Source organism: Sminthopsis crassicaudata, chromosome 3 (assembly GCF_048593235.1).
Source record: "Sminthopsis crassicaudata isolate SCR6 chromosome 3, ASM4859323v1, whole genome shotgun sequence".
NCBI lineage: Eukaryota > Metazoa > Chordata > Mammalia > Dasyuromorphia > Dasyuridae > Sminthopsis > Sminthopsis crassicaudata.
In genome coordinates, this window is record NC_133619.1 from 616,277,203 (window position 1) to 616,304,724 (window position 27,522).

Consider the following 27,522-nt stretch of genomic DNA (forward strand, 5'->3'; position numbering starts at 1 on the left):
AACAAAAAGAGCTCTGGCAGTAATTTCTGAAATGACTTCCTCTTGACCATTTGTTTACACCTTGTATCTACCTTCTGCAGAATGCAAATTCTTTGAAGGCAAGAACTGTTGATTTCTTCTTTTTTCCATTGTATCCCCAGAACTTGGCAAAGTTTCTGACACATAGTAGGTATAAGTCAATCAACAAATACCTACTATGTACCAAGATGTGCTAAAGGATGGGCAAAAAAACAAATGGAGTCCCTGACCTGGAGGAGCTCAGTCTAATGGCGACTAATAAAGGTGATAAATTAATATTTGTTCAAGTATCAGTCTTATGTAACATCTCCCTGGGCTGAGTGTGGGGCTGGTATTCCAGATGATTCCTGACCAGGATAGGGGATAATAAAACTGTTGATAAAATATTATTTTCTGATTACTTCATCTAGAACTCATTGGTGCACAATAATTGTGTTTTTTCTCCTCCACTAGACAGTAAGTGAAGAATGTCTTTTGCCTTTTTCTGTATCCTCAGTCCTTAGCAGAGAACTTGACATGCAGTAGGTGCTTAATAAATGCCTTCTCTCATTTTACACATGGGGAAACGGAGGCACACAGAGTTAAGTGACTTGTTGCACAGATAGGAAGTGTCTGAGCAGGATTTGAATTCAAGTCTTCCTAACTCCAGTCCCAATGCTCTGTGCATTATAGCACCCCCTAGCTGCCTCTAGCTACTTACTTAGCTCTTGTCTATCTTTCTTTCCCATTTAAGGACAGTTAATTCCTTCTGGTTAATGTTGCCCAAGGTTAACCACATCCACATCAAACTGAGCTTCTGGACACCCAGATCTTGGGGATCCCCCCATCTGTTAGTGTCTCTCTGATCGAGTGGGGCATTTGTGGGGGACTTTGGGCCCAAAGAGAGGGAGGAACAGCACTAACTGCATCTGGACTCAGCAGACTTGGGTTCCAATTCAGGTTCTCATTTTTTGATCTTGGCAAAATCAGGGGACTCCTTGGGACCTTAGTTTCTTCCACAATGCAGACTGGCTGGCTGATCTCTACAGGCTTCAAATCTCCAGATCTGTGTGGCTGGGCTAAGTCCCACAGCATAGGAGCCCATTGGACTTGAGCCCCGAAAGGGGTGTCATGCTCCTTGATCTCAAGCAGGGCAGGTCACCTAACCTCTCAGGGCTTGACTCATCGGTAAGTTAAGGGGGCTAGAATAGATGGGGGACTTGCCCCCTGGGGTGCACATCCCCCCCCCTCTGAAAAATAGGTCGAGAGCCATGACTCTTAGCAGCTGGCTCACACTTGTGGGTGCTTCCAGGACTGGGGGCAAGCTGACCCTAAGGCAGGAAAGGGCGGGTTAGGAAGGGACCCTGGCAGCCACTAAGACCCATTGCCTTGTCTTCTAAATGAAGAGGCTGAGTTCTGCAGAAGTTGTACCTCGTCCAGGGTCCAAGAACAAGGTAAGGGATTCGGATCCTGAGTCTTTGGTGCCTCCTGTTCAGCTCTGACCCTTTACATGCTCTGTGACCTGCTCCCCTCCTTGCATAGTGTCCAGCACCCCCGAACTCACAGGTTTACTCTCAGGAATAAGTACTTTATGGAAGCTACTTGGGCAGGGGGTGAACAGCTCCTGTTTTTATCTAGCAGTCAGTCAATAAGCACTTATTAAGTGCCTACTGTGTGCTGGGCACTGGGAACAGGACAAAAAAAACGAGATACTCCTCATTCTCAAGCTTAGAAATCTGTAGGAAGTCAGAAATAAAAGAGAAGGGAATTCAGAATCCCAAGCTCTCAGGGAAGGGGTGTTAAGGGCAGGGATGGGAAATAAACCACAGACAGACTGAAATAATATAATGTATTTTATTTAAAAAAAATACCCAAACCCTTTCCCGTCCCCCCCTCCCGAGGGGAGGGGGAGTTGTGGCTATTCCTGTAAGTTCCTGTGGAGGAGGGGGCAGTGGTGGTAGAGAATGGGGGGGCCCCTCTTCCTCAGGGCCTCCTTTTTATCCCGGCCCCTCTCTAGATCTCGCTTTGCCCCATGTTGCCTCAAAACCCCTTCCTCGTGGAGGAGACAAGATCAGGGATGGAGGTGGGGAGGGCTGCCCCCCTTCCTCCTGACCCCTAATCCTCCAGCTTCCCCTCCTGGACTACGACTCCAGGCATCTCCTCTGACCCTGAGCAGGGTGGTGTCTGGGGGGTGGGGAGGAGCTGTGTGTGAAAGGCGCCAGGCACCCAGAGAAGGCACCCACCCACCCTCTGCACGGGGCGCGGGCATGAAGCCGTGCACTTTGGGATGAGGCTGAAGAGATGAAAACATGCAGAAATCCCCCCACAAACTCAGGGCATGTGCAGGTGAAGTACTCAGCTGCTTGGTGGGGGGGGGGCACTCCTGAGATGTACCTGCTCCGCCCACCCCTGGCTGCTGCCCAATGAATGCCCAAGAGCAGAGACAGGACCTCCAGACAGCTCGGCAAGAGCCTTTTATAAAATATCTGTATATTATTATTATTATTCTTATTGTCATGGCTTAGAGCCAGCGGGACACCCCCCAATCTAGGTCTGGGGGGAGGGCAGCTGTAGAGCCCACAGGGCTCACTCTCTGTCGCTGCCCTGTTCCTATAAGACGGGCACCGGGAACACAGCCCCAGGAGGCATCCAGAAGACCCAGTCTCAGCCGCAGGGGGCTGCATCACCCCAGCCTGGAGGCCCTCCAGAGCCAGAAGAGGGAGCCCTTCCGGGAGCAGCTGTGCTCCGCCAGGGGCCCTCACTGCCCCCCCTCTGGGGGGGGGCAGAGTCAGGGGCACAGTCCAGTTCTGGCCTCAGCACCAGGGGTCCCGAGAGGCTCGGCCTCGGCACAGGCTATCGCTCCTCTGCCAGGCACTGTGGATGAGGCTCAGGGCATCCTCAAATTTCTTCTTGTTGGAGGTCTCCTGGATTGCCTTATGCGGAAGTTCTACCTGTGCGGGGAGATGGGGGAGGGAGACAGAGGGAGGTGAGGAAGCTCACTGGGTGTCTGGGATCCGGCTTCGGATCATCTCAAGGCTACTGCAGGGCCCCAGAAGTGGAGGGTAGAAAGAAAAATGAGGTTCAAGTCTCAGACTCCCTCTGGCTTCAAGTCCCATGATAAATATGGGAAACCATGTTAGACTGGACCTCTGATTTCAACAATGCAGGGAACTTCTAGCGTGGGAATTCTCTTCACCAATGAAGATCAGCTACTCCTCTGAAATCTAGGGATTTGTATCCATCTTAAGGGAGATGTATGGGCCCCAGAGAAATTATGGTGGCTGGAACTGAAGCACACAGAGCACCAGGCCTGGAGTCATGAAGACCGGAGTTCAAATGTGACCTCACTTAGATGTGTGACTCTAGGCAAGGCACGTCTCAGTTTTCTCATCTGTGAAGTGGGGGTAACAACAAAAGCACTGGTAGCAAAAGGTTGTTGTGAGGATCAGATGAGACACCACAGTACCTGGCACACAGTAGGTGCTATGTAAATGCTAGTCATTATCATTCTTAATAAAATGGGGATAATAATGGCACCTATCTTCCAGGAATGTTGTGAGATCAAATAAGAATATTTATGGTTTTTTTTAAATAAAAGTAACTGGCACATAGTAGGTGCTATGGAAAAATGTCATTATCATTCTTAATAAAATGGGGATAATAATGGCACCTACCTTCCAGGAATACTGTGAGACCAAATGAGAATATTTATGGTTTTTGTAAAGTGCCTAGCACATGAGTAGGTGCTGTAAAAATGCCATTAATCATTCTTATTAAAATAGGGTTAATAATGGCTCCTATCTTCCAGGAATGCTGTGAGATCAAATGAGAGTATTTATGTTTTTTGGGTTTTTTTTTTAAGTGCCTGACACATAGTAAGTGCTATTAAAAAATGCTATTATCATTTTTATTAAAATAGGGATAATAGCACCTACCTTCCAGAAATGTTGTGAGATCCAATGAAAATATGGTGTTAAAAAAAAAAAAAGTCTGGCACATAGTAGGTGCTCTAGAAAAATGCCATTCTCAATTCTTATTAAAATAGGGATAATCATGGCTCCTACCTTCCAGGAGTAGTGTGAGATCAAATGAGAATCTTTAATTTTTTAAGGGCCTGGCACATAGTAGGTGCTATAAAAAATGCCATTCTCATTCTTATTAAAATGGGGATGATAATGGCTCCTACCTCCTAGAGATTTTGTGAAGACCAAACAAGAATTTAATGCCGGCACACAGCCGGTGCTGGCTGAATGTTTACCAGTCCTGCCCCAAGGCCCCCCAGTCCCAGAGCTAGCACCTGAGCTGACCCCGGTCTTCCAGACTCCAAGCCCGCAGCACCATAAAGAGTGGAAGCCATTCCGCTGGCGTTTTCCCCCTCCCCCTGTACTTCTCCCCCCCCCCCCCTCCGGGAGCGTTACCTGGTAGATAGTTCTCCAGCCCGAGGTCAGCGCAGACAGGAATCGGTCCAGTTCTGTGGTGCAGCTCAGATAGATGACCCAGGGCGGGAGCAGCTGCTGCCGCTCCTGGGAGAACTCCTAAGGGCAGGGCACAGGGTCAGGGCCGGGGTGCGGAGGTCCCCCTCCCCCCTCCGCTCCTGCGGCCCTCACCAGGATGCAGTACTCCTTGCCCGGCTCAGTGGACACGGCCGCCACGTCGGCCAGCTCTGCGGTTCCCAGCGAGCGGAAGAAGCTGGTCTGACAGTCCTCGTGGCACGTGAAGAGCCGGTCATCGGTGATCACCAGGCAGCAGGGGAGGCAGGGGCTGGGGGCCACGCCCTGGGGGATGACCTGGGCCAGAGACAGGGGGGCGGTCAGCGCCTGGCCTCCCCCCCCCCCTCCCGCTCTTCCTTCCTATTGGCTGGAGGGTCCCGAGAGCGACAGCGGTGGAACACAGATTTTATACTGGAAGGCGCTAGATCCAACTCCCGTATTCTACACACGAGGAAATCCAGGGCTGGAAAAGCGGGGGGACTTATTCCGACTCCCACAGAGGCTCGGGCAGGATAGAACCCAGCTCTCTAGCTACAAGCAGGGGGCGCCGGCCCAGCGTCCTTCCCGCCGCCCAGTCTCCCCGGGGCTCCAGTCCCGGGCGGCCCCCGCCCTCCCCGGGGGTGGTGGTGCACTCACTCCCTTAGAGACGGCCTGGCAGAGGTGCTGCATCCAGTCGGCCATCTCCAGTTCGTTGTCGGCGCTCAGCTCCAGGGACGGCCGGTCGGTGAGGATCACCTGGAAGGCGTGGGGCCGCTCTGTGGTGTTGGACCTTCGGCAGCCGCCACACTGCTCCCCTCTGGGCCAACCGTGAAACAGGTGAGGGAGGGGCGGGGGTGGGGGTGGGGGACCCCAACCCGCCGCCCCAGACGCCTCCGCGGCACGGGCTTGTGTGCCACCGCCGAAGGAACCTTTGGGTTCTTTCCTGCCTGTTCTCCCGAAGGCCGCGCCCGGAGTTCTCAGAAAGACCGGACAGCTCCCTGCCTACGGCCTGCCCCTGACACAGTGCCCATCAACCTTAGGGGCTCCAGAAAATTCCGGGGCTCGCGGCCCGATCAGAGTCTGCCCACGCTCACACATTCGTTTCTCCCTGTTACAGCTTTCTCCCAAGGATGGAGAGGCTGGGGCAGGAGGCGGCCTCAGTCCCCGTGGCCAGTCTGTTAACCTCTCAGCGGCCCCGCAACGTCTGTGGACTGCGCAGCACAGCAGCTACTGCCCTGGGGAAGCCTTTCCTCCCCTTGGAGGTCCCAACCATAAAGAAACCACAGGGGTGGCCTTTCCCTCTGAGACAGGCCTTGTTGGAAGGGAGAAAGGGGGGACATTTAGGTGAGATCAGTTTTTTAAAAAAGGCATCAAAAGCCATCTTGTCTTAATAAGACCCTTCCCTACAACGTGGATGATGACTGGCTAGTGAACCTCTGCTTGGATACTTCTCGGGATGGGGAACTCGCTACCTGTCTATCCAGGCAGGCTGCTCCATTAAGCCCGTAGTTGGGTCCTGGGGCCCTTTCCATGCAGATGGCTTTCACACCTAACTAGGCCCCAAAGCAGGGCCCTGGGGGGATCAGCAGGGGGCGCTGCCACGCTGCCCCTCCCCCCTCCCCCCCTCTCCCGAATACCTACCCCATGTTCACCGAGAGCAGAGGGATGACATCAGTGCGGTCCGGATACTGATAGAGGATGCCGTTGCTGCAGGGCGGGGAGGAGGCGGGGTTAGAGGCGGGGCATCCCGGCAGCAGGGGGCGCCTCCCACAGGACCACCTGCCCTGGGATCAGCCCCGAGGGCAGAGGGCTCGGCCGCCCCACCCACCTGAGGACCACGAAGCAGGACTTCCAGTGCTCCTTGCCCAGGTACGAGGTGCCCGCCTTGTAGTGCAGCATCCCTTCCTTGGTGACCGCGTTCTCCAGGGAGGAGTAGTGGCAGGGGGCCGGGCCCGGGCTCTCGTCCAGGGGGTCCTCCCAGTGCACCAGCCCGTAGAACCGCACCGTGACCGCGGCAGCCTGAGATTGGGGAGCGTGGGGGAGGCACAGAGATGGAGAAAGACAGAGAGAGACAGAGACAGAGAGAAAGAGAGACAGAGAGAGAGAGAGACAGACACAAAGACAGAGAGAGACACAGAGAGACAGAGACACACACAAAGACAGAGAGAGACACAGAGAGAGACAGAGAGAAAGAGAGACAGAGACGGAGAGAGACACAGAGAGACAGAGACACAGAGAGACACAGAGAGAGAGAGAGAGAGAGAGAGAGAGAGAGAGAGAGAGAGAGAGAGAGAGAGAGAGAAAGAGAGACAGAAACAGAGAGACAGAGACAGAGAGAGACAGAGACAGAGACAGAGACAGAGAGAGACAGAGACAGAGAGAGAGAAAGAGAGACAGAGAGAGAGAGAGAGAGAGAGAGACAGAGACAGAGACAGAGAGAGACACAGAGAGACAGAGACAGAGAGAGACAGAGAGACAGAGAGAGAGACACAGAGAGAGACAGAGACAGAGAGAGACAGAGACAGACAGAGACAGAAACAGAGAGACAGAGAGACAAAGAGAGAGAGACAGACAGAGAGAAAGAGAGACAGAGAGAGAGAGAGAGAGACAGACAGAGAGAAAGAGAGACAGAGAGAGAGAGAGAGAGAGAGACAGACAGAGAGAAAGAGAGACAGAGAGAGAGAGAGAGAGAGACAGACAGACAGAGAGAAAGAGAGACAGAGAGAGAGAGAGAGAGAGAGAGAGACAGAGAGACAGAGAGACAGAGAGAGAGAGAGACAGAGACAGACACAGAGACAGAGAGAGACACAGAGAGACAGAGACACAGAGACAGAAAGAGACAGACAGAGACGGAGAAAGAGAGAGACAGAGAGAGACAGAGAGACAGAGATACAGAGAGACAGAGAGAGACAGAGACAGACACACAGAGAGAGACAGAGATACAGAGAGACAGAGAGAGACAGAGAGAGGTATTGAGTCAGCTACAGATCAATATTTATGACAATTCCCACTGTATGCAGAGAGCCAGCAAGCACTAAGCACCTACTGTGTGTGCTGGGCATTCAGGATACAAAGGGAGGGAAGGAAGCTGGCAGAGCACTGAGCTGGGCACTGGGGAGAAAGCAAGGTTTGGCTAAAATCCATCAGTTAGGGGGCATCCCAGTGCACAGGGTGCTGGGCCTGGAGTCAGAAGAGCTAAGTTCAAATAAAGCCTCAGATGTTATTAGGGGGATCTTCTAACCTCTGTCTGCCTCAGTGTTCTCAACTGTAAAATGGGTATAACCACAGTGCCGACCACCCAGCTTGGCACACGGGGGGCACCATGCTGGTTTGTGGTCATTGCTGGCATTATTATTATCTTCATCACCACCGTTATCTGGGGCCTATCCTCAGGGGAGTACAGTCTAGGAGGGAAAAGCCCCCAAGCCCGTACTCCTCCCCCACTGCCCCCCCCAGGCCTTGGCTGGGAGAACATCCTCAGCTCTCTTCCCTCCCCCTCCATCTGCCATAGTCCCCTCTCCACATTCTTAGCCTGCAGCTGGCCCCAAAGCTGTGAGCCTCAGCCTCCCAGGAGCTGCTGACCTGCACCGGTGGGGAGAGTTTCCTCACTGGGGAGTGCCCTTCCTGGCAGTCCCAGGGCTCCTCCCTTCAACACTTCAGGAGTCTTTAGGACACTCTGAAGCTGCTCCACCCAGGGCCGGACCTCTCTGTGGCCCAGTTCCAAGCCTGCTTTTGCGGCTTCTTCCCCTTTACCTTTGGAAGCTGCAGCCAAGTTGGCTCCCACTGGCCTCTCCCCACACTCGGGCTGCCCTCCTGGCCTCCTGCCCAGAGCACCCTCCCCAGCCCCGCTTCTCTGCTTGCTGGAGTCCTTTTCCTTCCATCACGCAGCTCAGGGGCTGCCTCCTCCAGGAAGTCTCCCTTGTCTCAGCTGAAAATGATCGGGGTTCTCCTGCCTGATACTTCCCTAAGGTCAGTCACAGGGCCCAGGGGGTTATGGGACTTCTCCATGGTCACCCAGGTGGGAAGGAGCAAACCCCAGGGCCTCCAGCTCGTATCATCCACTGTTCTCTCCCATATAGGAGGGGAGGAGTCTTGAGGTTGGGGATGGTCCCTTCTGAATCCCCAGGACCAAGGCCAGAGGTCTGCGTGTGCCCTGAGCTGCAGCGGCTCCGATCAGATCCGTTCCACTCCTTTCTGCGCCCTTCCTCCCCCAGAGCGGCCTCCCGGTCCATCCCCTTCCTCTCTCCCCGGGCCATGGCCCAGGCTACTCCCACCCTCCCACGGCTCGGAGGTCCTGGTCTCCTTCACACTCAGTGCGAACAAACACCAAGCGTGCCCTTCCGATCTCCCTCCCCAGAAATTCTCTGGTTTGTGTAGACTAAGTATCTCTTCCTAGGAACAGGAGTTACCGCTCCCGGGAGAACACAGCTCCTCAAGGCCAGGAACCGTTTTGTTTTTGAAAGAAAACAATGTGAAATAAGACCCAGAACCCAAATGGGTTTCCAGTTTATCCTAGAGGCAACAGGGAGCCATTGAAGTTTCTGGAGCCCTCCCTTGCACAGTGGCCAACATTTAATAAATACTTGTTAGCCCCACCCCCACCCTGCTCCTGGAGTCCCCTCGGAGCAGATCTAGTGCAGAAGGACTGAGAGCTGAGCCATTTGGGGAGGATCCCCCTCCCCCTGCCAACTTTAGTAGAGAGAAAACTTCCCCCATGCACTGCCGGGGCCTTGGGTTCCCAGCCCTCCCCCTCGCTCTGCAGATGGACAGCAGACAAATTGTCCTGCAAACAGTCCTGGCCCCTGGCCCCATCACTCAGCCCCTTCCCTTCCTCTGTCCCACCCACCCGCACTCCTACCTCACATTTCGATTCCTGGGCCACAAACTTGGCCAGGGCCAGCTTCTCCATGGTGGCGTCGGTCAGGACGCTGGGGTACGGGGGCTCCCGGCAGCCTTTGATCATCGCTGACTTGAGAGAGACCAAGAAAAACCTGAGGAAGGAAGAAATAAGTGCAATAAGAGGAGACCTCTTCAGGGGGATCCAAGGCCAGGAAAAGAAGAAAATGAGCACTTATTAAGCACCTAGGATATACCAGGCACTATGCTAAGCACTTTACATCTCATTTGAACCTCATTATAGCCCTGGACTATTATCACCCCATTTTTACAGGTGAGGAAACTGAAGGAGGCCTGCCCCAAGTCACTCAGGTAATAAAAGGCAAAGGCAGGGTTTGAACCCAGAGCATCAGTGCCCACTGTCCCCCACTGCCTCCCATCAACCAGCAGCTTCTCCAGGGAGCAGCCCCAGCTTTTACCTTTGTCCCAGAGCTCAGCAGTGGGTTCTGCACAGAGGGTCAGAGAGCATGGACCCAGAGCCAGAGGGGATACCTCTCACTATACAGATGAGGAAACTGGGTCCCAGGGGGATTTCGGCTTCCCAAAGGTCACACAGGTGGTAAGAGGGAGAGTCTGATTTTGAACCCAGCTCCTCTGACCCCACATGCACAAGCACTTAGGTGCCATGTTCTGTGCTGGCTGCTGGGGGTCCCAGACAAACAAAGGGGGGCCTGGTCTCGAGGAGCTGACTGAGAGGTGGGAGCGGGAGTGTAACAGAGACCATGTGACAGATCCTGGGTCACACGAGAACAGAAGGAACATTGCGGGGTTTGTCCAGGAGGACGGCCTGTGAGCTGCTCCTGGGTGAGGGACGCCGGGACACGGGTCCTGGATGGGGATGGAACGCTGGAAATGGCAGCTGGAGCAGTGAGACCGCAGTGCAAAGTGGCCACGAAGGAATGAAGTGGAAAAGCCCAGAAAGGGAAACTGAGGCAAGAGGGAGCTATCGAAGGTTCCTGAAGGCTGACCCTGGGCTGTGACCTTGTGTCTGGACAGAGGGGCTTGGAGAGGAGGAATGTTGTAGAGGGAAGCACCGATAAAATGTGGCAAATGATCAGATATTAAATCCTTTATTTGGCATTCAAGGCCTTTTATAATCTTATCATTCATCCTTCAGTCTTAGACCTTACACTACTCCCCACACACTGTGTGTTTGTCTCTTATCTGTCTCTGTCATTCTCTGAGTCTATCTCCTCTCTCTCTCTGTGTCTCTCTGTTTCCCTTTGTCTCTGTCTGTCTCTGTCTGTGTGGGTGTATGTCCGTCTATCTGTCTCTGTCTCTATCTGTTTCCCTTTGTCTTTATCTCTCTATCTCTGTCTCTCTGTCTCTATCTTTGTCTCTGTGTTAACCAAGTCTGCGCACTGCCCAGTCTCCATAGTACATCTCCCCCCGGACTGACGGCCGAGTCCCAGACCCCCAGCTCTGCTTTGGCCACCCACATGGCCAATGCTCAGTCAATACTCTAAGGGCTGAGGTGTGGTGGATAGAACCCTGGAGACCCAGGTTCAAGTCCTGGTTCTGGCGTTATTTCGAGTCACTTCCCTTTGTAGCCTCAGTTTCCCTAGCTGACAATTTTTAGAGTTGGACCGGATGGTCCCCAGTCCGAGGGGGGGGGGGGAATCTTACTCAGCCAGGGTCACGTCAGCCGTGTCCAGAAGAAACTGCTTCCTTCGGTTGGTACAAACGAGTTTCACGGTCTGCTGATCCAGGCCCACCTGGTGAAAGCCCCAGAGAGAGCCTGTGAATGTTCACCGAGGATGTGCATCTGTACAAATGTGGGGTTTTGGGGGCTCCCCGGCACGGGCGGAGGTCGGAAGGGGGGGCTTGGAAGGGAGCCTGGGTCTGAGGCGTCCAGAGCTCCTCGGTGTCAGAGCTGCAGCAAACACCGGGAAGGGGACCTTGGGTCTCGGTGCCCACAGCCCCGAAGCTGATGTGCTGCCAGGCCTGGCAAAGCCTCTGAAGCTGCTGCCAAAGTAAGTGTGAGTCAGCCTTCCGACCTTGACCTCAGACGGCCAGGGTAGGGGATGATGGCAGCAAATGCCCTCCTCCAAGGCTGCCCCGAAGGGACGGCAGGCTGGCTCAACTGGTGATGACCCGGGGGAGTGGCAGCCTCGTCCCCTGCCATGAGAGCTAATGGGGGAATAATTGGGGACCCCTGTCAGTGTGAACTCACCGAGATGTAGTCCAGCTCATTGTAGGAGACCGCCTCTTCCACCAGGTACGGCTTCTCCGTGGCCCCTAAGAGAAGCCAGAGGTCTGTCTCCCAGAGCAACAGTCCCATCCCTTCCCTCCCTTCCAGCAAGGAGTGGCTCCCTTTGCTGCCACCTGGCCACCAGATTCTCCCAAGAGCCTCTGGGGGAGCCATGGAACGCATCCCTCCAGGGAGTCAGGGCTGTGCTACCTCCTGCCAATGCATCAGGCTCATCCCAGGAGGAGGGGGGGCTACAGGGGAGCCCAGCCCAGCCCAGGCGGGGGCATCGGAATGGATTCAACCTAACTCAAAGCTAATGCAATCCAGTCTAATCGTCCAACATTTCTTAAATGCCCACTGAGTCCCAGACAGTGTGTTAACTTGGAGATCCAAAGACAAAAATAAAATGCCCCAAGGAGTTACAGTAAAACAGTAAATGCAAAAATGGGTACAGTTATTGGGGGGGAGAGGAAATGGGAGAGACACCAGCAAAGTCGAGGAGGGAGCCCTTGGATCTTAAAGGGAGCGAGGGATTCTGAGAGGTAGACATGAGAAAGGATGGACTTCCAGGCGTGGGGCACCGCCCGGGCAAAAGCAGAGCGGGGAGACCAAACATCACGCCTGGTGACCTAGTAGGGCTAGCACCTAAAAGGCATCAAGGGGAGTGATGGGACATTGGGCCTCCCCCGCAGCATCAACAATCAAGGGAAGTCAGAGCTACCTTTTCGGAGCAGGTAGATATAACAGTCGGTCAACAGCACGTACAAGAGCTGGAGGTTCCCTTCCATATGCCCCGTGCTCATACGGATCATCTGGGTGGCCAAAGGGAGAGAAGGCCCCTGCCTGTTAGAGACCAGGGGCTTTCAGTCTGTCCTGGCATCCGTGCCCCAGCCCCCACCTCGCCCCATGTAGACACAGCTCCAGGTGCTTGAAAGCACTTTGGGGAGAAATCAGAGAAAAGCCTGGACAAAAAGCGGTCGGCGAGGAGATTCCCAGCCAGAGTCCTAACTTCTAGGCCCTTCTTGCCCAGTGAGTCCCAAGCGGGTCCCAGTTCAGTCTGCCTCAGGGGGCAGGGTGAACCCCAGCTTGCTGGCCCATTACTTCCCCGATGATACTGGAAGGGTATGAGAGGGGATGCTGACCCGCGCCTCCCCTGCCCCACAGTACCCTGGCCTTGCACCCTGCCCCTTCCCATGGCCCCCCTCTCTCCCTAGGACTTACCCTGAAGAGCTGCTCTTCGTTTTCCCGAAAGACGTGAATCATCAAGAGGAGTAAGTGGTTGTTGTCGACTCTGTGAGGGCCGGGGAGAAGGGAGAGGAGGGGGTGAGAAGGGGGCAGGCGGGCGCAGCGCGGCATGCAGAGGCGGGGAGGGCACCGGGGACCGCTGGTCCCTCACTATCTGGGAAGAAGCCACATCCAACCCAGACAATCCTCCGAGAAGAAAAAACAGCTCCAGGCGGGGCCTCCTGGGGACTCCTAGCTCCATCCACCGCCAACAAAGTCCCCTGCTCGAGCCTAAATGAAGCCCCCTTAGAAGGAGGGTCCTACGCCCCCCAGGCCCTCCCTGTGCAGGGAGCTGCTGTCTCCAGGTGGGCAGATGGAGATGGCGTTCTCACCTGAACTCGGACGGGTGACTCATTTCCAGAGGGCTCCCCTGGCCCTCGTCCACTCCGGAGTCCTCCGCGCTGCTCACGCCCGGGCTGGGCTGCTCCCTCTTGATGGTCTCCGGGGGTCCGGGCTCCGGCTGGGACGCAGGGCACTCTCCGGCCGGCTCAGCTTCTGAGGGGGCGTCCGGGGGTCCTTCCTGGGGGCCTTCTACAGGGGCAGGTGTCTGTGCGACTTCTTCTCTTCCTCCTTCTCTTCCTCCTTCTTCCTGGCCAGCAGCCTCAGCGCTACCAGGAACATGTATCGATTGGCCAGACCCTGTAACGTCATGGTCGCCACCACCTGATGTAACAGCGTTTGGACTCTCGACGGTAAAGCGGTAGAAGTCCATTGGGGCCGGAATCCCCTCGCTAAAGTTGCAAAATGGCGGCCTTTCCGGGGTGTCCCCGGGAGAGCCGGTCCGAAAGGACTGCCCCGTCACCTCGACGTGGGAGGGCCAGCCGCCGGGGTCCAGCTGCCCGTTGAGCCGGTCGATGACCTTGCTCAGGGGCTGGCCCACGCTCTCCATGGATGTGTCCTTCATCTCGGGGATGCGCAGGCCCATCTGGCTCAGCTCCGAGCGGTCACTGCTCCCGGCCGTGCTGCTCGGGCCCTCGCCCCCCTCCTGGGGCGACGTCGGGGCCGTGCTCGGGGGCTCCGCTCGGGGCTCGGGGCCGTTGACGAAGCTGTCGCCGCTGCCTTGCTTGGTGCCTTTCTCCTGGGCCAAGCTGGGGGGGAGGGGGCTGGACTCTTCTTCAGACCTGGCCTTCTTCTTCTTGCCCGTTTTCTTCTTCTTGGTGACCCTGGACCAGAGTTACAGGGATGGAGAGGGGCAGATGCTGAGCAGAGCTCTGGGAGCTCAAAGACCCAGAGCCTCCTGCGAGTGCTCTCCTGGGTGCGCAAGCTAAAGCGGGAGGGCAGGGGGGCATCTGGGCAGGGGAACCCTGCATGAGATCCATGGGGGGAGCACCAAGGGGACAGCGGTCATGGGAACCCTGCAGGGAGCCCAACAACACCCCAGGGGGGCAGAAGTCATCATTCTGTGCTGTTAACCTCAGGATGTCGGGGATCCTGGCTCTGTCGCTTTAAGCAACTAATCATGAATCACAGGGACCTAGATTTTAGCGCTCTTAGGAGACTTAACAGGCTATGGAGTCGTAACTCCTCATTTTACCAAGAAGGGACCTGAGATAAATAGTCCAAGGTCACACAGCTAGTAAGTGAGAGGTAGGATTCGAATTCAGGTCTTCCTGACCCTCCCTCTTCCATGTCCAGCCCAGTGTCCAGTGGCATTGCTCGGGGCAGCTGGCAATGGCTAGGTTGTGTAGAGTCCAGGAAGCTGCAGTTAGAAAGTCCTGAATTCAAATCCTACTCTCAGATACTTACTAGCTGTGCCTCAAAAGCCTCAGCTGTAAAATGGGGATAATAATAGCACCCACAGGCTGTTTGAAGGTTCAAACAAGATTCTCTATATAGGGGTGGCTGGATGAAGCATCTGGAGTCAGGAGGACCCAAGTTCAAGTGCAGCCTCAGACATTTAACCCTTCCTAGCTTTGTGAACCAGGGCAAGTCACTTAATCCTGATTGTCTCAGCAAAAACAAAAAAGAAGGTTCTATCTAGCTATCTACTTCTCTGCTCATCCACCTACCTACCTACCTAACTATCCATCTCTCTGCTCATCTATCTACCTACCTATGGGATCTATCAAACTATCCATCTATCCATTTATCTGCTCATCTATCTATCTATCTCTCAGCTCATCCATCTATCTATCCATCCATCTATCTATTTATCTATCCACCTATCTAACTATCCATCTATCCATTTATCTGCTCATCTATCTATCTATCCATCCATCCATCTATCCATCTATCTATCTACCTATCTAACTATCCATCAGTCTCTCTGCTCATCCATCCATCCATCCATCTATCCACCTAACTATCCATGTCTCTCTGCTCATCCATCCATCCATCTATCTATCTACCTATCTAACTATCCATCAGTCTCTCTGCTCATCTATCTATCTACCTATTTATCTATCAAACATCCATTTTTAAAAACTTGAAAGTCCCATGTAAATAGTAGCAGTTATCATCATTAGTGAGCGATATGCTGGGCTTGGGAGTCAGGAAGCACTGGGTTGAAATCCTCTGTCTGATACTTAAATTCTCTTGACCTCAGTCTCCTCATCTGTCAAGTGGGAGGGTCAAAATAATACCTGCAGTGTCTGTCTCTCAGGGCATTTAAGGGAATGAGAGAAGCCAATATATTCAAAGCACCTGAAGGAGTTTTAAAAAGCTCTCTACAAATGCCAGTTATGGGTTGTATCATTATAGTATAACATGATATCATGTAACTCAATGTTATATATTATGTTTCACGGTGACTATTTGGCCCCTAAGTTGCGGCTCCCTGTGCCCCACAGCTTCTCAAAAATGCAGGTTACTTCCTATCTTCTCCAAAAAAAAGCCTGCCTCACTCTCCTGGGCTCTAAGAGCCCAACAGGATGGCAAAACTGGGCTAAGTGCCCAGGGACAGCCTGAAGAGCAGGGCTCCTGTGTGGGGGGCTACCTCCCCAAGAGCCCCCTTGGGAGGGGGAGTCCTTTCCCTGCTGACCTGATCACCTCCAGCTCTGAGCTGGCCTCTTGCAGGTCCAAGGCCCTGGTCTCCCCCTTCTCCTGAGAGGTGTGCACAGGGGTGGTCTCGGAGGAGGACAGCGCCTCTGCCCGGTCCTCGTTGAAGGGGTTGTAGCGTGGCGTGGGGCTCTTCCTGGAGGCCTTGCCACTGGTCAGGTCCGAGGCAGTCGAGCGGGGACAGCTGACGGTGTCCGTGAGGTCTCCATCTGGGACGAAGAACAGAGCGGGGAGAATCGCCCATCAGCCACGGCCATCCGGGCTTGAGGAGGGAGGCAGCAGGTGGACCCGAGGTTCTGAGGGAAACATGGATCTGAAACCTCTCCGGCTCCTAAAGAGCTGCCCAGGATCCCACTGAGGGTAAAGCTGGGAAGGGTCCTCTCAGGCTGATTGACCTGCCTTGAGGGATGCAGGAGCCAGTCGCTAAACTCACTTCTTTTCCCTCCAAAGTACCCTTTGCCATCAAGAAGGCACAGGATGCACGGCTCAGCGTCCATGCAGAGGGCTACTCTGGCACACTGGCCTGTCTGCTCCATCCAATGGGTCAGCAGCCAATTTGGCCCAACTCTCATGAACAGGAAGAGCCCAAACTGCCACAGAGGGTTCTGGGGGGAGGGAGGGCATAGGGATGGGGGACACAGAGAAGGGGAGGGGGCAAGGACAATAGAGGGCAGAAATTGGGGGATAGGAAATGAGGAATGAACTAGAGAGGCAGAAGTGGGGGACAGGAGGAGAGGCAGAGGACTGGGGGACAGGAAAATGAGGGATGAAGATGAGAGACAGAGGCAGGGGACAGGACAGGCAAGGAACTGGGAAACAGGAAAACGAGGAACGAACTTGAGAGGCAGCAGAAGTGGGGGATGAGGAGAGGCAGAGAATGGGAGGACAGGAAAATGAGGAACAAAATGGGAGACAGGACAGAGGAGAGGCAAAGAATGGGGGAAGAGGCAGGAAGGATGAAGAGCTGAAAAAGCAGGGAAGATGAGGAGCCAAGCAGGCGGGAGGTGGGGAGTGTGGCTGGAGGACAAGTTCTGGAGAAGGGGGGCTGGAAGCACCAGGGACAGAATGAAGGGACAGGGAGGGTCAGAATAAAGGAGACTGAAATTTATAGGACAGGAGATCCAAGGCTGCCTCCAGACCCCAGGCTCCTCATCTCTGCCCTTCAAAGAATCACCTCACTAACTTATTCCTGCTCCTGTACATTAAAGAGGCCCCCAGAGCTGAACAGTAATCTTTCCCAGCTTATTCTTGAGCTCGCTGCACTTTCGACAAAGAGGCTGGGGACTTGGCAGCCGGGGAGACGCCCCTCTGGAAGCGCTCCCATTTCAGAAGGGAGGTGATTGTGCCCTCAGTCCTGGGGGTGGTCGGAGGGTGGGCCGGGATGGGGCGAAGAGCCACCGTGAAAAGCATATACACACAGAGCATTCACCAGACGAAGATGGGAAGACGAGAGTCCAGCTGGCTGAGCGGCCCGGCCGAAGGTTAATGGGGTGAGGGACACAGGACATCACGCTACATTTCCCGGCTCATGCACACCTCCCTGCCCGCTATCTGCCTGCGTAAATGCGGCTTCAGCCCTTCTTCCCCCAAGCCCATCTGGAAGGGCCGTCTCACTGACAGCAGGTCCTCAAAAACAACAGGGCAGCTGCCTGCTGAAGACAGCAGATTTCCTGCTAACATTAGGGGAAGGGAAAGGGCTGAATGCTAGTCTCCTGGAGCTTCCCTTACATGAGGGCTGGGGGCGCTCCAGGTGGACACAGGGGCCCAGATACCCCGGGACCGGACTCTCAAAGACTTAGAGCAAGGAGGAATCTTAGCGATCAATCTGGCCGGCTAATTCATTTTATAGATGAAGAAATTGGGACCCAGAGATTTGGCTAAAGCCACACAGGCAGTAAAAGCAGCTGAGGAGAGACTTGAACCCAAGCCCTCTTTCTCCTCTATCGTGTTGTCTCTGGGTACATAGCGTTCCCTTTATTCCACATGGACTCATCCCCCAAGAAGATAATCACCAGGAGGGCTGAACATCCCGGGCACTAATGCCAGCTAGAGGAGAGATCCTGGGTCTCAGAAACCCATCAACTCTGCCAGCCGGGGACCACGGAAAGGCTGGCCAATCAAATCACGAGCAAAGGAACTAAAGCTGCCCTGAGCAAAAGAAACCCAGGAAACTAAGAAATGCTGATCCTCCTGTTAAAGTCCCAAAGCTAACCCTCCGCCAGCCAACAGCTGCAAAGGCTAGCCCCAGGGTTTCTCTTGAGAATTCTTTCATCACTTAAGAAATCTGAGAATAGAAGTGGGAGGAACTAGCTAACCCCAGGACCCTGTCTCATATGGATCGATCAATGCCATGAGTGCTGTTAGTTCTTGGGCAACCGGAAGCTCTGAGGTGCTGCAGAGCAAGACCAAGCCCCATTCACCAATGACGGCAACAGGCAAGAGAGAGTTTGATTTGAAGTTGTGGTTAGTTGTTAGACTGATGAGAAAAAAAACAAACAAAAACCCAACGCACATTGTGTGTGCCTGGAGAAGAGCTGCTGTGATGGAATTCTGGATTTCGCACGCCAATTGTAACATAAACATGGGTTTGGGGAACGCCCTAAGGAGACTATCTCGTGGAGCGGTATTGTATTATTTCCAAGATTCGGTGATAATCGTGAGCCTGGTCTACACGGTGGCTGAGAGCGTCACAAATTCATGGGCTTTTTGTCTAAAAAGATCTTAGAGATTATACCAGACATAACTGAGGCCCGAGTGGGAGGGAGAAACGGTGAAGGGATGGATGGTCACTTGTCAAAGGGTTTTTAGCTAATTAATAGCAGAGCTAAGAATTCAGTGCAGGTCTTTTGATCTCAAGTCCAAGGTTCTCATCAGCTTCTCTCCAGGAGGAGGCGGTCAATATGCCTTTTCATCGTTATGGGTTATGACTAGTCTCAAAATAGTTGAATCTCGAGTTCAAGGGTATTTTTGCAGAGGAAAATCTATGGCCAAGGAGGAAGTATTATCTGTCTTGAGAGCTAATAAAAGTTAGTAAGAGCATTTGCTCTTAGTAATCGCAGAAACCTGGCAAAGGGTCCTATTCTTCTAAACAGGCTAGGGGTAAAGGGTGACCTCTGGGATTAATACCGTATTTAATGCTGTATTGGACGCCAGATAGCCAAGGAGGGAATCAGAGATGACTGCTCTGATGGATTTCCGGAACCTGTTTTAGAAGACACCCCAAAGTGCTTCCCCCCAAGGGTTCCAACAGTCCTAAAGCATCATTCAGTCTATTTCACCTGCTCCCATGACTAGAAGTGACAATGGGCCTTTAGCTACCCGGAGCAAAGCCACTCATTCTGAGAAAGAGCTGTTGGACCATTTGACTTGATGAGTCTTCCAGATGGCACGCTCAATGGAATCCTAAGTCGTGGGGGACTGAATAGGAACGGTGCTTCCTGCTACACACACGAGCCAAAGTCAATGAAATTAAACTTGAGGAAAATGGGCAACCTGGCTGAGGAAATGCATTCATTGAACAACAGCCATTAGACATTCCCGTGAAGGCGGACAAAATGCCTACAGGACGACCTGGAGAGGCAAAGGGCACGGCTAAGTCAAAAGGCTACGGTTCTCCTACAGAATTCCATCGGGATCAGAAGGCCAATTTTTGGTTTGTTATCATCACTGTTAATGAACTGATTTCAGAACATGCAGCAAGCTTGGCATGGAAAAGGTGCAAACCACAAAAACAGGCTAGCAGCGGGCTATATCCCCACCTTCCCAGTCTGTGCTGGGGACAGACGGCACTGCTGGAAACACATCTCCAAAATCATAATCTACAAAAATGAGGGACAAAACTGAGGATTAGAAACACAGGCCATTGGAAGGAGGAAGGGGGAGCAGGTCAAAGGGGAGGAGAACATGGGAAGAAAACATGAGAGAAAAAAAATTTAACTTTCTACATTTCATCTAAAAATTGAAGAACAATTTGCTGGCAACCCCAGCACGGTGACGAGTTAGCTCTTCTCTGGACCGGCCTGAGAACGACCTATTTGGTTTAAAAAACAACAGTCAAATTTAGATATACATACACACATTTACATACATGCAAACAAAAAATAAAATAAATATAAAAACGAAATATAAAGTGAGTACTACTTGAGTCTGACAGAAAATGAGCTAAGTCAGGACTATCCTGCTTGGGTCCATAATTTACGGGATCACAGACTTGGGGCTGGGAGAAGCTTAGAAATTACTGAATACAAACCTCTCCTTTTGAGGGTAGGGAAACTGACACCCAGAGAAGGGCCCCGAGTCCTTTGCCCAGTAGTAAGGGTGTAGATCCAGGATTAAAACTCAGGGCGTCAGATTCTAAATAATAACAATCTGCTTCCTCCACCTTTTGCCTTCTTTGGAGGACCCTGGTACCCCCTGCAAATTTCCCTCTGGAGGGGGCGTTCAAGATCCATCCCTCTGTCTCTTTCTGGCAAATTGTTTCCCCCATTACCCACTAACTCAACTTAAGAAGAATCAGCTAGTTCCTAGCTAGCAGAGAGGAGGCTTTCATGCTAAGGCTGTTCTCAAGGACTGGATGCACTCTGAACCTCTCCCTCTGGTCCTGCAGTTGGAGGGCCTATAGATGCCCTAGTATGAAACGGGGTAATGGCAATGTCACCAGACCACTTTTGTAAATGAACAAAACTCCAGGAATCAAAGGTGTCAGGTTGCAAGTAAAAAAAAAAAAATTTTTAAATAAAAACAAAACAAAACAAAACAAATACCCATGATCCTGGCAACCAGCTTCCCTAGTCAATATGAAGAAGTTTTTTTGGTTTTGTTTTGTTTTTTTAAATACATTTGAAAGTTTTTTATTCTAAATTGTCTTCCTCCCTTCCCCCTTCCCCCTTCCCCCACTCATTAGGAATAGGCTACTCATTATACATATAAAGTCAGCACGAGGAAAATTAAGAGAAACTGAGCGGGCTGATAATTTTCACTGGTGGACAGATTTTTTCTGAAGCCTCTAGCCTAGGTGGTTTGGTCCCAACCCTTCCAGGGGGTTGATCGCCTCCCGAGCAGGGTGAGCTGACTTTCCTAGGATGAGATGCCAGGGAAGATTCTCCTCTCAAGCACAGCAGCCCCACCGACCTACGGCCACGAACCAGGGAAACAACCCTCCCCACCAATCTCCCAAAGCAGAACCTGCCCCGTTGGCCTCCATGGGGCCCCTAAGCAAGAGAACGGTGTCCATCGGCCTCTGGGCCCGACCCGGATGCAGATCGCCAGGTGGTAGCCAGGCCACCCCAGCGAGCCAAGAAAGCTGCCCCCCCCCCACGCTGCCTCTGGAGGAGTCCAGCAGAGCCCCGCCTCCTTCCCCCGGCCGGCCCTGTCACTGACCCTCACTCGATGGGGCGATGGCGCTGTCGTCCCATTCCAGGTTGGTGGAGGTGACCGAGTTGAAGGAGTTGAGGGACAGACTGTCCGAGCCATGGACCGAGCTGGGCAGACGGTCTTCAAAGTCCAACAGGTATTGAGGTTTATAGTAATCCGGCATATAGGGAGCCAGATCTAAGTACGGAGCATCCTGAGGATAAAGCGAGATGCAGGAGGGCGTTAGGCTGGGCCTTGGATGGAGAGCCCTGGCTGGCCGGGAAGCTGGGCAGAGAAGGCTGGAAAGGGGCTGACCTGGGCAACCCTTCCAACCCTCCTAGACGGCCCTTTCCTGGTCTGGCTCCGCCTGGGAAAACCAATCAATCAGTAAACATTTATGAGGTGCCTACAATGACAAGAAGCCTTTCCTTTATTCAAGAGGCATTTCCCGGCCCATGATGCTCTCCTCCTCGTCTAATAATAGCTAATGATAATTGCCAAAATTCACATTGCACTTGCAAGCTCGGCAGAGTATTTTGCATATATGATGTCACTGGATCTTCACATCATCCCAGTGAGGGAGGTGCTATCATGATGCTCCTTTTAGAGATAAAAATAATTATAGTCTTTATTCGGGGCCTCAAGGGTTTACTTTCCACAGCTTATTTGTTTGATCCTATTTGTAAGGTCAGCCACATGATTATCCCCATTTTACAGATAAGGAAATTGAGGCATTCAGATTAAAACTGAGCCCAGGATCCCCCAGCCAGTTTGCGTCAGGGGCCGGGCTTGAACCCTGCAGTCTCTGCCTCCAGACCAAGCCTCTCTGACCCTGGTGCCCTCCCATGGGGTCTAAGCAAACTCCTTGTGGTGTGGGGATGGGGAAGGAGACATGAATGCCAGCTTGCCCTGCCAGCCCATACATGCCCATGCACTCACCAGATCCAAATCAAACCGGATGAACTCCAGGCCGGACACCAGGGTGAGGAAGAGCGCCAGGTGGTCGTGGCTGCAGACCAGAGCATTCCTGAAACACAGGGGGCCGGCCGGGACTGAGCCTGGGACTGTGAGAGGGGTGCCCTCCCCCTGCTTCCCCTGGCCAGCCAGGGCCCCCTGGATCACTCTCGCCTTCTCTCCCCCAAAGGGATTGAAAGCGGTGACCCAGCCCATGGGGAAGAGCTCAAAACCCACCAGGGCTCTGAATTCTAATGCTGCCCACCTCCCTCAGCCCCAAATCTGGCCAAGGACACGTGGAAATAACGTAAGAGAAGCCACACTGAAAAACTTCAGAGCTCCGGTCCATGCACTGTCTGGGGGAGGTGGGGGTGGGAGACATTGGGGAGAAACACAGAAGAGGCGGCTCAGACTTTTAGGGACCATGGAGTCCGACCTCTGTTCTACAAATGGAGAAACTCGGCCCAAGGAAGGTGGCTGAAGGTCACACAGATTGTGTCCAAAAGGGACAAATGCAAGAGAAGTTGTGGGAGTCAGTTCCATGGGACCAGCAAAGGGAAGCGGCAGAGGAAACGGGCTGTAAGTCCAAGTGACTGGGGCGATGGGGAAACAGGGAACTTTTTCTTCTTTTCTTCAGGGTTAAGTGACTTGCTCAAGGTGCTCAAGGCAAAGCAAGAGCATTTGGAAGAGAGGAAAGTTTGGGGGCAATATGAGATACATTTTACACTCCCAAGCAAGCCCAGGAACTTAAACCACTCAAGAGAAACATAATCAGGATCCTAGGACTTTGGGTTAAACCAATAAGCATTTAATAAGTGCCTACTATGTACCAAGCACCATGAGAAGGGCTAGGGTCTATACAGAAAGGCAGAAAGCCAGTCTCTGATCTTAAGGGGTCCCCAGTCTAATGGGAGAGGCAACTTGCAAACCCCTATGTATAGAGGAGTTATAGACTGCAGAGAATCGGGGGAGGGGGAGGCCTTTGCATTAAATGGGGTCGGGAGAGGAGCCTTGCAGAGCTTCATGTTAGCAGGGACATGAAGCAAGTGCAGGAAGCAGAGATGAAAGGGACAAAATCTCAAGGATAAAGTACAGCCAGAGAAAATGCTCCGCAGCAGATGAGGAAGAGCAGAATTACTGGATCAGAGTATGTCGCTAAGTGTAAAGGTAAAGGGAGTGCTGGGATCTGAAGACTCTAAAAGCAAAGAGCGCATTTTTGTATTTGATCTTGGAGACAAAAGGGACCACTGGAGTTTATTCAGTAGAGGGTGAGCTGCATTGTGGGAAAATCACTGCGGTGTCTGAAAGGAGGAAGGACGGAGTACGGGGGAAGGTCTGAGGTGGGCAGATGCTCCCTCACTCTCCAGCAGCTGTTACTACGGTCCGGGGGATGAGGGTCTGCGCCAGGGTGGGGGCAATATCAGAGAAGAGAAGGGACGTATTCATGAGATGCTGCAGAGAGAAATCCTCGAGTCCCAGAACCTGATTAGTTGTGGGGAGTCAGAGATGGAGGAATCCAGGACTGCTCTTAGGTTGTGAGCCTGAGTGATGGGAGATGGTGGTGCAGAAGATAGGGAGGGCTTGGGGGAAAGAAAATGAGTCCTGGGGCAGCTAGGTGCATAGTGGATAGAGCACCAGCCCTGAAGTCAAGAGGGCCTGAGCTTAAATCTTGCCTCACACACTTAACACTTCCTGGCTGTGTGACCCTGGGCAAGTCACTCAATTCCAATTGTCTCAGCAAGAAAAAAAGAAAAGAAATGAGTTCTGCTTTGGAAATGTGGAGTTTAAAATATCAAGCAGGAGAGATGCTACAAAGTTGGAGGGCCAATGGTATCTCTGGCAAAGCTGGGCCCGAAGAGAGAGCTCGATGCTCGCCAATGCTGTTCTTCCTGAGGTGCCTCATCTCAGGACCCACCAGAGGGATTTTTCCTTGGGAGGGGGTGGGGGGGAAGGCTGACATTTAAGGAAGTTCAGGGGGCTCGCCCCTGCGGAGGCGTGATCCGGGTGGAGGTGTGCCGTACTCACTTGACATAATATTTGTGCAGCAGGCTCAGGTTCTCCTGGAATAGCCGCAGGTAGCTCTCCAAGGAGTTTTCATTGAGGGCCAGGTAGAGCCAGGCCCGGCCTGCAACAAGGGACATACATGACTTCCAGCTCTGAAGGGGAGGGAGGGAGGGGTCCCAGGGGAGCTAAGAGAGGGCATCAGGAGCAGCGGATGACAAATTTAGACCTGGAAGGGACCCAAGCTTTCTCATTTTACAGTCAAAACCCAAAGCCCAGGAGTTGGATTGCCCAATGGCACACAGCATTACAGTACAATAGTAGAGGCCAGTTCTGAACTCAGGTCTTTCTGGGGACCGGGATTTCAAGCACACTAGCATCCACTGCTGCAGTCAGTAGACAGAGGAAAAAGGGGAACTGGCCCACTCAGAAGGATTAGGAGCTGTAAAATGCTCTCAAAACTCTAGTATCTTCCCAGCTTAGGAAGAAAAATCTTTCTTAACTTGGGGTACGATCCTAGATTTAGAGTTGGAAATGACCTTAGAGGTCATCAAGACCCCAACACCAACATTTGACAGATAAGGAAACTGAGGCAAAGAGCTTGGAAGGTACCATCAGTGTAGTCTTGTTTGGCACTTTGCTTGTCCAGCCAACCCTGCACTAGGATTTATGTGGGGAGGAGGATGGGGGTGGGGGGTGAGAGGTAGCGCAGCCTGCCCCCCAGGGTACTTACTGCGCCCTAGGTTGGTGGTCACTTGCTGTAACACCTCAATCTGCCGGATGGCTTCCTTTCGAGTGAAGTGCACCACCAGGACCCAGTAGCCGGAGGAGAGATCCTGCAACCTGAGAGAGCCGCAGGACAGGCGTTGGTGGTGGACTAAGCCAGACCAGCCGGCGGCAGTGACAGACCCACCAGGCCCACAGCAGAGAGTTTAAGGGACACTGAGGCACTCAATTTGTGCACGGGATGCACTTTGAGAAATGATGAATAAAAGGAACCCAAATCAGCTGGTAAAGACGTATAGGAACTGATGAAGTGAAGTAGAACTAGGGAAACCGTGCGCCACGATTATAACAATGCAATTGGAAAGAACATCAATGACCAAAAAACAAAAACAAAAACAAAACTGAAAGAGAACACTGGGAAATTACAATTACTCAGTGGTGACTTAAAGAAAAGGAAAAAAATCTATTTCCTTCCTTTTTTTCCCAAAGGCAAGGACATTATGGATGTGGAATATTGTATATATCACCAAATACTGTTTTCTCTCCTGGTTTTTATTCTGGGATGGGGGACAGAGGAGACAGAAAGAAGTATTTGGAAATGCTGGTCATATAAAAACTAAAAATATCAATTTAAAAAATAAAGTCAAATCTACATTTTTAAAAACTTACATCTTGCAGAGAGACGCCATAGACACCAAAATATTTGTACCGGCACTTTTTTTTTTTTCTTTTAGTGATAGCAAAAGGTTGGAAATAAAGTGGGTGCTCATTACTTGGGGAGTGGAAGAACGAGGTGTGGTATGCGAATGTCACAGAATATTTTACTGGGCCATAGGAAGAGAGGAAGATGAAAAATTCAGAGAGACGTGAAGGTCTTGTTGACTAACTTGTAGGATACAAGACAAGGTAAAGTCATGAGACCCAGAAAACAACATACAAACTGGCAACACCCACCAATGCTGAGAGGCAGCTGAACTTAAATTAACTGAGATGATCCATCCTAGTCTTAAAGGATGGATGATTAAGGGGAGGACCACGGGAGCAGAGTGTTGTATATGCTACCAGAGGCAAATATTTTGCTGACTAACTTTGCTTAAGTGTATCTATTTATGAAAAGGGAGGGTGAGTATATTAAAAAAATGACAGAGATATTAAAACACATATACAAAAGTATCATAAGCTCTAAAGGGCAGAGCTGGGATTCAAACCTAGGTACTCCAACTCAGTAACATTTCCTTCCTTCCTCCTTTCTTCCTTCTTTCCTTGTCTTTCCTTTCCTCTTTCCTTAACTCCCTCCCTTCTTTTCCTTCTTCCTTCCTTTCTCCCTTTCCTTTCTTCCTTCCTTCCTTCTTCCCTTCCTTTCCTTCCCTAATTTCCTCTTTTCTTCCCTCCTTTCTTCTTTCCTTTTTAATTACTATCTTTTATTATTATTTATGTATTATCTCAATAAAAATATAAATACAACAAACCAATTCTTGCTGAATAGAGGTCAGAAATCCCCAAATCCCTTCATGCCATTTTAGATACCCACACCTCCCCCAGTCCTTTCTTTAGCTTTGCCCTCAAAGGCATTTCACTGAGATAAGTGCAGGAAGGCAAAGGCCTTCCCTTCTCGTGCCCAGGAGGTCCTTCTGGAGGCAGCTCCTCCTTCCCCATCTTGCCTGTCCCTTCATATCTCACAGACCCAAATGACACAAACGCTGGCTGCCTTACCCATAAAGCAGAGCGTGGTCCAAATGCTCACAGAGACGCTGCAGGACCTTATCATGGTTTCGGATGGCCGGGGTCTCGTCTTCACAGGCAGCAAAATAACTCTGCAACTGGAGAAAGCAAAACAAGACAGAGACAAAAGCCTAGAATTAGCTTCAGATACAGAGCCGCTGTTACTGAGGAGCAAGATGGTCATCTTGTTTCCTGAATGGGAATCTCCACTACGACATCAATCATTTCCCCAGAAAGCATTTATGAAGCAGTGTTAGGGCCTGGGATCACATCCAGCCCCAAAGGAGACAATCCCTGCCTTCAGAGAGCCTCCTTTCTACATCCCTTCGAAAAATAAATTAAAACATTTTCCACATGAAGCCCTTTGAATGCTGGAGAGCTGCCGGAACCCCACTAAGCCTTCTCTTCTCCAAGTGAGACACCCCATCCAACTTTACAACAGAAAAGTCTTTTAGTCAGCGTCAACACATCCAATGTTCTAGCCACTGATTCAGCCAGGTCTCAATTGCTCCTGGTGGTAGGAAAAATGAAACCCACTGATGCAATCAAAGGAAGAATTCCACTTACCATGCTATAGATGGTTGAGCATGGTGTAATTCCTACTACCTAGGGGGAGACCAAGACTGGTAGAGATCTTGAGTTTGGGAGTTGTGACAACAGGGCTAAAGCCAATGTGATGGGAGCAGAGGCCCACCAGCCTGCCTAAGGAGGGGCAAGAGAGCAGCTTAAAGCTTCCATACCAATCAGCATTGATATGGGGCCTTGTGAGTGGTCCATATACTTCAGGCCAGGTAGGACTCCCAAAATAGAGAGACTAAGGCTCAAATAATAAAATAATATGCATTATTTATTATAATAAATATATTATAATATGTTGTTAAATGCAATTACATTAAATAAATATAAAATAATACTAAATGAAATTAAAGGTTT

At 52.0% G+C, this 27,522-nt stretch overlaps 1 protein-coding gene across 3 annotated transcripts in view; it reads right to left on the reverse strand.

The window, feature by feature from the left end:
• Positions 1 to 1,837: 1,837 nt before the first annotated feature.
• PLEKHM2 (pleckstrin homology and RUN domain containing M2) overlaps positions 1,838 to 27,522 on the reverse strand; it is a 56,417-nt gene continuing 30,732 nt past the window's right edge. The window contains exons 2-20 of one of the 3 annotated variants that reach the window (XM_074306187.1): positions 26,581 to 26,687; positions 24,875 to 24,984; positions 24,166 to 24,265; positions 22,126 to 22,213; positions 21,214 to 21,400; positions 19,593 to 19,652; positions 15,818 to 16,043; positions 13,170 to 14,000; positions 12,775 to 12,844; positions 12,275 to 12,365; positions 11,536 to 11,600; positions 10,989 to 11,077; positions 9,325 to 9,457; positions 6,295 to 6,485; positions 6,108 to 6,173; positions 5,124 to 5,283; positions 4,605 to 4,784; positions 4,416 to 4,532; positions 1,838 to 2,948 (exon numbers count right to left, since the gene is read on the reverse strand). In XM_074306187.1, the coding sequence (XP_074162288.1) occupies positions 2,811 to 2,948; positions 4,416 to 4,532; positions 4,605 to 4,784; positions 5,124 to 5,283; positions 6,108 to 6,173; positions 6,295 to 6,485; positions 9,325 to 9,457; positions 10,989 to 11,077; positions 11,536 to 11,600; positions 12,275 to 12,365; positions 12,775 to 12,844; positions 13,170 to 14,000; positions 15,818 to 16,043; positions 19,593 to 19,652; positions 21,214 to 21,400; positions 22,126 to 22,213; positions 24,166 to 24,265; positions 24,875 to 24,984; positions 26,581 to 26,687 (3,009 nt within the window). In that variant the 3' untranslated portion in view covers positions 1,838 to 2,810. Of the gene's footprint in view, positions 2,949 to 4,415; positions 4,533 to 4,604; positions 4,785 to 5,123; positions 5,284 to 6,107; positions 6,174 to 6,294; positions 6,486 to 9,324; positions 9,458 to 10,988; positions 11,078 to 11,535; positions 11,601 to 12,274; positions 12,366 to 12,774; positions 12,845 to 13,169; positions 14,001 to 15,817; positions 16,044 to 19,592; positions 19,653 to 21,213; positions 21,401 to 22,125; positions 22,214 to 24,165; positions 24,266 to 24,874; positions 24,985 to 26,580; positions 26,688 to 27,522 lie in introns of those variants that run through there. The other 2 variants (XM_074306186.1, XM_074306188.1) reach the window with 2 other exon arrangements.